We start from the raw sequence: 9540 nt of genomic DNA on the forward strand, positions 1-9540 counted from the left end.
GCGGTGTAGAGGTCAGTGCGCCAGACTACCACTGCGCCCCCTTTATCTGCTGGCTTGATGGTGAGGTTGGGATTAGAGCAGAGGGATTGGAGGGCTGCGTGTTGTGAGGGTGAGAGTGGGGGAGGGGGGTCGACAGGTTGAGGCGGTTAATGTCCCGGCGGCAGTTGGAAATGAAGAGGTCGAGGGCAGGTAATAGGCCAGCGCGGGGTGTCCAGGTGGATGCAGTGTGTTGGAGGTGGGCGAAGGGGTCTCTACAATATAGAGAAAGCTTTACTTTCAGTTTAAAAGAGTCGAGGGAACTTTACTCTGTATTTAACCCTGTGCTGTACCTGCCCTGGGAATGTTTAATAGGGCACTCTCGAGAGAGAGAGAGAGACTTGCTCTGTATCTAACCCATGCTATATTTGTCCCAGGTGTGCTTGATGAGGACAGGGTAGAGAGAGCTTTATTCTGTCTCTAACCTCGTGCTGGATTTGACCTGAGAGTGTTTGATAGGGACAGAGAAAGGAAGCTTTACTCTATACCCAACCCCATGCTGTCCCTGTCCTGGGACGGTCTACAGAGAGCTTTACTCTGTATCTAATCCCGTACAGATACTCTGTATCTGTCCCTGTCCTGGGAGTGTTTGATAGGGAGAGTGTAGAGGAAGCTTTAATCTGTTTCTAACCCTGTGCTGTCCCTGTCCTGTGAGCGTGGATGGGAACTGAATGAAAGACATGGGACCCTGAAACTTTACAGTACTGTGCTTGCTTACATATTTCCATAAAAATGAAAACCGAGAAGTTGTTTACGTACGTGCTGGTGTTTGCTTCCTGCTTCAGACTCACTGTTTCAGGATGAGGAACCTTTGCTGGGTTGTCCTCTCCTTCCTTGACTGGTGCCTCTGGTTTCCCTTCCATTGTCTGCTCCATCTCCTTCACATACTCCTTGCTCCCTCCATACTGCACCTTCTCCTCCCTTTCTAAGCTTGTTGTGTGCTGTGGTGGAGTCAGCACATTCCCACCTTCCTGGGGACTCTCAGCTGGAGTACCCTTCGTCAGCGCCTCCTGCACACTCTCTGCTACTATCTGCACAACCTCTGCAGGAGTCCTCTTGCTCCGAGTCTCTTCCACTGGCTCCAATAGTGTCTGCTTAACTTCAGTTTCCTGCACAGTTCCAGCAGGAGTCTGCACACTCTCTGTTTCCTGCACAGTTCCAGCAGGAGTGCTTTTGCTCTCTGCTTTTTCTGCCTGCTCTCCTGGGAGTCTCTCGCTGGCCTCATGGTAATCGCTTTCCGTGCTCCCGTCATCTGACTCACTCGAGGAACTCTCCGTACTGGATTCTTCCGAAGATGTTGACTCATATCTATGAAAAAAGAAACTGATGTTCAGAGGAATTTTCTCAAATGTCTCTCCACTCCACCAATTACCCAACTGTGTCCCACTCAGTTCTGGTCACTCTACCATAGAAAATATTATATTAAACTAGAAAGGGTGCAGAAAAGATTACCAGGATTTACCGGGACTGGAAGGCTTGAGTTATAAGGGGAGGCTGGATTGGTTGGGACTTTTTTCCCTGGACCATAGGAGACTGAGGGGTGACGTTATAGAGGTTTATAAAATCACCAGGGGTCAGATAAGATGGATAGCTAACAGCTTTTCTCCATGGTGCAGGGGACCTAAAACTAGAGGGCATAGGTTTAAGGTGAGAGGGGAGAGTTACAAAAGGGTCCAGAGGGGCAATCTTTTCACGCAGAGGGTGGTGAGTGTCTGGAACAGTCTGCCAGAGGTAGTGGCAAGTACAATTCTATCATTTAAGAAATATTTGGACAGGTATATGGTTGGGATAGGTACAGAGAGATATGGACCAAACGCAGGCAAATGGGATTAGGTTCATAGCGTAAACTGGGCGGCATGAACAAGTTGGACCGAAGGGTCTATTTCTATGCTGTAACCCTCCAGAAGATCCAAAGCAGATACATATGGGTAGAATGTAATTTTGAAAAAAAAATTTGTTTGTGGGACATGGGTGTGGCTGGCTGTGCCCAGCATTTATTGCCCGCCCCTAGTTGCCACTTGAGAAGGTGGGGGTGAGCTGCCTTCTTGATCCGCTGCAGTCCACCTGCTGTGGGTTGACCCACAATGCCCTTAGGGAGGGAGTTCCCTTTGGAACAACTGTCTGTATCCATTCGTATCCATTGAGCCATTCTTCATTTTCAAACATGGACAGTGACTGCCAGCATCATAATCAAGTCAACGTCGTCCACATCTCTGTTTGTTACAAAGGGGTTACTGGCTTTTCAATGCTGGCCTTATCCTTATAACCTTCAATTTAACTGCAGTGTTGGGAAAATGATAATACAGAACAAAGTTCATGGTCTTTGAACGCGTGGGTTAACTGAGGAATGTGGGTGTGGAACCGCTGAAGGGAAACTGTGTTCTGCTAACTTGAATGGTTGTTTTGATGTGCCAACAGAGAGGGTCATGCAGATGACGCAGTGTACCTGGACTTCCAAAGGTGTTTGATAAAGTGTCACATGACAGGCTCAATAGCAAAGTTCAAGTCCATGTACAAAAGGGACAATGACAGCATAGATAAAATTGGCTTAGTGTCGGGAAGCAGAGTGGTAGTGTCTGATTTATTTTTCGGAGAGAATTTGACTACACTGTGGGTTTCCCTGGGGGTTGGCATCAGCACCACTGCTCTCTTTGACCTATGTGATTGACCTAGACTTTGGCTCACAGAGCACAATTTCAACATTTGCAGTTGACTTTAAACTTGGAAGTTTTGGGAGCTGTGGGAAGAATACTTTTATTTATTCATTTTGTGGGATGTGGACATCATTAGCATTTATTGCCCATCCCTAGTTGCCCCTTGAGAAGGTGGGGGCGAGCTGCCTTCTTGAACTGCTGCAGTCCACCTGCTGTGGGTTGACTCACAATGGCCTTAGAGAGGGAATTTCAGGATTTTGACCCAGCTACAGTGAAGGAACCGCGACATATTTCCAAGTCAGGATGGTGAGTGGTTTGGAGGGGAACTTGCTGGGGGTGGCATTCCCATGTATTTGCTGCCCTTGTCCTTCTAGATGGAAATGGTCATGGGTTTGGAAGGAGCTGTCTGAGGATCTTCGTGGTGAATGTCTGCAGCACATCTATGGTTCACATTGCTGCTACTGAGCGTTGGTGGTAGCGGAAATGGATGCTTGAGGATGTAGTGCCAATTGACTGCTTTGAACTGGATAGTGTCAAGCTTTGAGTGTTGTTGGAGCTGCACCCATCCAGGCAAGTGGGGAGTATTTCATCAGACTCCTGACTTGTGCCTTGTAGATCGTGATTCGCTCTCAAGTTGAAATAGACAGAACAGTGGAATGGAAGTTGTAATTGGGCGTTGAAATTGAATGCATAGAACTATGATGATTTTGGAAGGAAGAAGATGGAAGGTAATATCAAATAAAAGGGGTACAGTCCTTGAGGATGAGAGGGTCCTGAGGTGCAGAAGAGATTTATGAGAATGGTCCCTGGGGAATTTCAGTTATGAACATAGATTGGAGAATTTATACTTGGAGAAGTATACTTAAGAGGGAAATCAGGACGGCAAAAAGGGGACATGAATAGCTTTAAAAAGGGGCGGCACAGTGGTTCAGTGGTTAGCACTGCTGTCTCACAGCATCAGGGACCCAGGTTCAATTCCAGCCTTGGGTGACTGCCTGTGTGGAGTTTGCACATTCTTCCCGTGTCTGCGTGGGTTTCTTCCGGATGCTCCGATTTCCTCCCACAGTCCAAAGATGTGCAGGTCAGGGTGGATTGGCTGTGCTAAATTGCCCATAGTGTTAGGTGCATTAGACAGAGGGAAATGGGTCTGGGTGGGTTACTCTTCGGACTGTCGGTGTGGACTTGTTGGGCTGAATGGCCTGTTTCAACACTGTAGGGAATCTATTCTAATCTAACTTGGGACTGTTTTCCTGGGAGGACCGACCTGATTGAAGGATTCAAAATCATTATGGGTTGGAGCAGAATTAATAGAGAAATAAACATTCCAACTTGCAAACAGATTGACAGCCAAAGGGCACAGATTGAAAGTAACTGAGAAAGAGAAGTAAAGTCAGCAAGGGTGGAAATCAGCTGTGGAGGGAACTCGCTAGTTATTAGGTGACGTGGTCTATCTGAGACAGGCTTAAAAAGCACCAGTAGAAGCCAAGGAGCTTATGCGTCGAGAGAGACTCAGTGAAGATTGTGATCACAACTCATTCTGCTCAAAGCCTGATGCTGGGAATCTAAACCAGGAAAACCAGGAACGTCCTACTAGACTGGGAGATGCTGCCACTCACCCTCCGTTCACCCCAATAAACTGAAGGCTCTTCTTTGTCAGAGGGCTTTCAGGACTGGCTCCTCTCTCCTTCTTTTTCATGATGGATTTTAGTTGTGCTCCCTGTGGAGAACCTGAGAAGGAAACAGAAGAAAAGATCTTTACTCAGAGAGTGCCACAGTTTGCGGATCCCCGCCCTACCTCACAAGAACGGGAGAAACAGGAGTGCGAATAGACCATTCAGTCCATTGAACCTATTCTGTCATTCAATCTGATTACAGCTGACCTTGGGCTAACTCGGCTCTCTCACCTCCTCCCCATTTCCCGAGAGACTAAACATCTGTATTTCATCGCCTTAAATATATTCAAAATACTCCGTCCCTGTGTTTTAGATTCTTCAAGCAGTAGGAATGTTCTCTCAGCATCTGCCCTGTCAATGTTTCCCCTGTCTCAACCCTTCTGAATCTCAATGTGATTGCCCCCTCATTCTCCTAAACTCCAGAGAGTATAGACACAGCTTACTCAGCTTCCTATCACAGTTAAGCCAATGGACCTCTGCTTGCTGCTCCAATCCTTCTGTAAACATAGAGAGCAAACTGTGCCATATTCCAGATGTGGTCTCACCAAAGGCCTGCACAACTATAACAAGATTTCTTTAATCCTTAATGGCTTTATTCTTTGACACATTCAGCCCCATCATGCCTGTGAAAGCTGCGGTGAAGAACACGGGCCAACACCTGTGCTCTTCTCTGAAGTTGAACGTTTTAGATTCAAGGTTTTAGGTTAGATTAGATTCCCTACAGTGTGGAAACAGGCCCTTCAGCCCAACCAGTCCACACCGACCCTCCGAAGAGCAATCCACCCACCTCTGATGAATACACCTAACAATATGGGCAATTTAGCACAGCCAATTCACCTGACCCGCAAATCTTTGGACTGTGGGAGGAAACCCACGCAGACACAGGAGAATGTGCAAACTCCACACAGACCGAGGTTGGAATCGAACCTGGGACCCTGGTGCTGTGAGGCAGCAGTGCTAACCACTGAGCCACCATGGTTTCAAAGTCTCTTTTCAAAGTCGGGACCTCTAGCAATGCAGCCGTCCTCAATGCTACACTGGAGTGCCAGTCTGATTTGCTATTAAGGACTAGAGAATGTGCAAAAACTTGACCTACTCTTGGGAAATAAGGCAGGACAGATGACTGAGTTGTCAGTGGGAGAGCACTTTGGGGCCAGCGACCATAACTCTATTAGATTTAAAATAATGATGGAAAAGGATAGACCGGATATAATAGCTGAAGTTCTAAATTGGAGGAAGGCCAATTTTGACAGTATTAACCAAGAACTTTCAAAAGCTGACTGGGGGCAGATGTTTGCAGGTAAAGGGACGGCTGGAAAATGGGAAGCCTTCAGAAATGAGATAACGAGAGTCCAGAGATAGTATATTCCTGTTAGGGTGAAAGGAAAGGCTGGTAGGTGTAGGGAATTCTGGATGACCAGAGAAATTGAGGGTTTGGTTAAGAAAAAGAAGGAAGCATATGTCAGGTATAGACAGGAGAGATCGAGTGAATCCTTTTAAGAGTATAAAGGTAGTAGGAGTATACTTAAGAGGGAAATCAGGAGGGCAAAAAGGGGCAAAAAGCTTTGGCAAATAGGCTTAAGGAGAATCCAAAGGGTTTTTACAAATACAATAATGACAGAAGGGTAACTAGGGAGAGAATAGGGCCCCTCAAAGATCAACAAGGTGGCCTTTGCAGGAGATTGGGGAGATACTAAACGAGTATTTTGCATCATTGTTTACTGTGGAGAAGGATATGGAAGATATAGAATGTGGGGAAATAGATGGTGACATCTTGAAAAACATTCATATTACAGAGGAGGAAATGCTGGATGTCTTGAAACGCATAAAGGTAGATAAATCTGTGGACCTAATCAGGTATTCTCTAGAACTCTGTGGGAAGCTAGGGAAGTGATTGCTGGGCCTCTTGCTGAAATATTTGAATCATTGATAGCCACAGGTGAGGTGCCTGAAGACTGTAGGTTGGCCAACGTGATACCGTTATTTAAGAAAAGTGGTAAGGACAAGCCAGGGAACTATAGACCGGTGAGCCTGACTTCGGTGGTGGGCCAGTTGTTGGAGGGAATCCTGAGGGACAGGATGTACATGTATTTGGAAAGGCAAGGACTAATTAGGGATAGTCAACATGGTTTTGGGTGTGGGAAATCAAATCTCATGAACTTGATTGAGTTTTTTGAAAAAGTATAAAGGAGGGTTGATGAGGGCAGAGCGGTGGACGTGATCTATATCGACTTCAGTAAGGTGTTCGACAAGATTCCCCATGGGAGACTGGTGACCAAGGTTAGATCTCATGGAATACAGGCAGAATTAGCCATTAGCCATACAGAACTGGCTCAAAGGTAGAAGACAGAGGGTAGTGGTGGAGGTTGCTTTCCCGACTGGAGGCCTGTGACCAGTGGAGTGCCACAAAGATCGGTGCTGGGTCCTCTGCTTTTCATCATTTATATAAGTGATTTGGATGTGAACATAAAAGGTATACTTAATAAGTTTGCAGATGACACTAAATTTGGAGGTGCAGTAGACAGTGAAGAAGGTTGCCTCAGATTACAGCAGGATTTTGATCAGATGGGCCAATGGGCTGAGGAGTGGCAGATAGAGTTTAATTCAGATAAATGCGAGGTGCTGCATTTTGGGAAAGCAAATCTTAGCAGGACTTATACACTTAATGGTAAGGTCCTAAGGAGTGTTGCTGAACAAAAAGACCTTGGAGTGCAGGTTCATTGCTCCTTGAAAGTAGAGTTGCAGGTAGACAGGATATTAAAGAAGGCATTTGGTATGCTTTCCTTTATTGGTCAGAGCATTGAGTATAGGAGTTGGGAAGTCATGTTGTGACTGTACAGGACTTTGGTTAGGCCACATTTGGAATATTGCATGCAATTCTGGTCTCCTTGCTATTGGAGGGATGTTGAGAAACTTGAAACGGTTCAGAAAAGATTTACAAGGATGTTGCCAGGGTTGGAGATTTGAACTATAGGGACGAGCTGAATAGGCTGGGGCTGTTTTCCCTGGAATGTTAGAGGCTGAGTGGTGACCTTATAGAGATTTATAAAATCGTGAGGGGCATGGATAGGATAAACAGACAAAGTCTTTTCTCTGTGGTGGGGGAGTTCAGAACTAGAGGGCATAGGTTTAGGATGAGAGGGGCAAAATATAAAAGAGATCTAAGGGGCAACTTTCTCACACAGAGGGTGATGAGTGTACGGAATGAGCTGCCAGAGGAAGTGGTGGAGGCTAGTACAATTGCAGTATTTAAAAGGCATCTGGATGGGTAGACGAATAGGAAGGGTTTAGAGACATATGGGCCAAGTGCTGGTAAATGGGACTAGATTGGGTTGGGATATCTGGTCAGCATGGACAAGTTGGACCGAAGGGTCTATTTCCATGCTGTACATCTCTATGCCTCCATGTGTGCATTGATCAACAAACTTATTACTCAGGCATGATTGCTTAGGGCCACGGCAGCATTTGGCGATCAAACCAATCAGGGAACTATTTCGAAGACAGATCAACTGCTGGGACCTTCCTACCATCCTCTTACCTCTGCGCTGGCCTCTTCATAGTTCTAACTGTCCAAACCACAGAACATTGACAGTAAGAAAGGGTTAAAGCAGTAAATTGAAGGGTTACCTGGCCTTGTTGAATCATCCTCAGACAGGGCAGCATCTTCCTGCCTCACCAGTGCCAGGTTGCTCACTTCTGCTGGCTTTGAACTGGGAAGCTGTGTGAGGGGTAATTCCACAGAGTGACAAACATTGGAGGATAAAATATACCGAGGCTCCTCAGTGACATCTAGTGGCCGCCTGGGTGGAGCAGCAGGATCTGCTTTGTGCTCATCTCGAGAAACTGCAAATTAACAATTTTAGAAAATAAGTTTCTTCCTCAGAGAAATTAAAGCACATCAGGATTGTAACTGGCTTCAACCTTTGAGAAGATCATCCAGAGGAAGTCTCCCTCTATTCACTTCTTCCACATTAACTTCAAATCTAACCCCATGCTGTCCCTGTCCTGGGAGTGCTTGATGGGTTCAGTGTAGAGCAAACTTTATTCTGTATCTAACTCTGTGTTATCCCTGTCCTGAGAGTGTTTGACGGCGACATTGTTGAGCAAGCTTTACTCTGTAGCTAACTCTGTGCTGTCCCTGTCCTGGGAGTGTTTGATGGGGACAGTGTAGAGAGAGCTTTACAGCATATCTAACCCCGTGCTGTCCCTGTCATGGCAGTGTTTGATGGGGACAGCATAGAGGGAGCTTTACTCTGTATCTGATGCAGGCTGTTACTGGTCTGAATGTGCTCAGCATGAACAATGGATTAAGAAAATGTTCAATTTTCATGCGTTTGATGTTGATCTAAAGTTCCTTCCTCCCACTCGATGCCTCTGAGCGGGATGCATCAGTGAAGGTGTGAGGCAGATGAGCAGTTCACAGTAAATCTCAGGCCAGCTCTGAGCTGGGACTCAGTGGCCAATGGGATCTCAGAGCAGGGGAGGGGGAGGCTCTGATCTGGACTGAGTTTCAGTGTTCCCCAATGTATGGGAAACTCATCATCTTAGCCTCTGTCTGACCCGCATGGTCTTCATTCGGGAAAAAGCTCATAATTCAGTCCAGATGAGGGCAGGCTGGTAAACTCCTCGGAATAAAACCACTTCCTGTTCATTTTCAGTGCACGCTATTCCCGTGTTAGCAAAACACAATTCAGTCCAAGCTGCTACTGACGGTTCACCAGATCCGATGTTCTCATCACAGGCCGGAATGACACTCGGAACAGACGGATAGAGCTTACCTCCTCTTTATAGGAACGCTAGGAGGGCAGGGGGAGGTACCCAGCTGAAGCAACTGGGAAAGAGAGCCTGGGAGAGTGGGGGTGGAGCTGAGGAAGAGGGATAGATGTGAGGGCAGTGGTTGTGGTGAGCAGAGGGGAGGCAGTGATGAAGGGGAAGTGGTGTGGTCTGACCACAGTGCGAGGAGTGGGGGGAGGTACCCAGCTGAAGCAACTGGGAAAGAGAGCCTGGGAGAGTGGGGGTGGAGCTGAGGAAGAGGGATAGATGTGAGGGCAGTGGTTGTGGTGAGCAGAGGGGAGGCAGTGATGAAGGGGAAGTGGTGTGGTCTGACCACAGTGCGAGGAGTGGGGGGAGGAAAGAGCAAAGAGAGACTGGAGGTGGTGGTGGGGATGGTGGAGGGC

General features: G+C 46.9%; 1 protein-coding gene across 8 annotated transcripts in view; it reads right to left on the reverse strand.

Moving 5' to 3' along the window:
- LOC122552210 (KN motif and ankyrin repeat domain-containing protein 2-like) overlaps positions 1-9540 on the reverse strand; it is a 156684-nt gene that overhangs the window by 22683 nt on the left and 124461 nt on the right. For all 8 annotated transcript variants that reach the window (XM_043694832.1, XM_043694827.1, XM_043694826.1 and 5 more), the window contains 3 exons: positions 7991-8206; positions 4307-4418; positions 796-1344 (listed from right to left, as the gene is read on the reverse strand). In XM_043694832.1, coding sequence (XP_043550767.1) covers positions 796-1344; positions 4307-4418; positions 7991-8206 — 877 coding nt within the window. The remainder of the gene's footprint in view (positions 1-795; positions 1345-4306; positions 4419-7990; positions 8207-9540) is intronic.

Source organism: Chiloscyllium plagiosum, chromosome 8 (assembly GCF_004010195.1).
Source record: "Chiloscyllium plagiosum isolate BGI_BamShark_2017 chromosome 8, ASM401019v2, whole genome shotgun sequence".
NCBI classification, from domain to species: Eukaryota; Metazoa; Chordata; class Chondrichthyes; order Orectolobiformes; family Hemiscylliidae; genus Chiloscyllium; species Chiloscyllium plagiosum.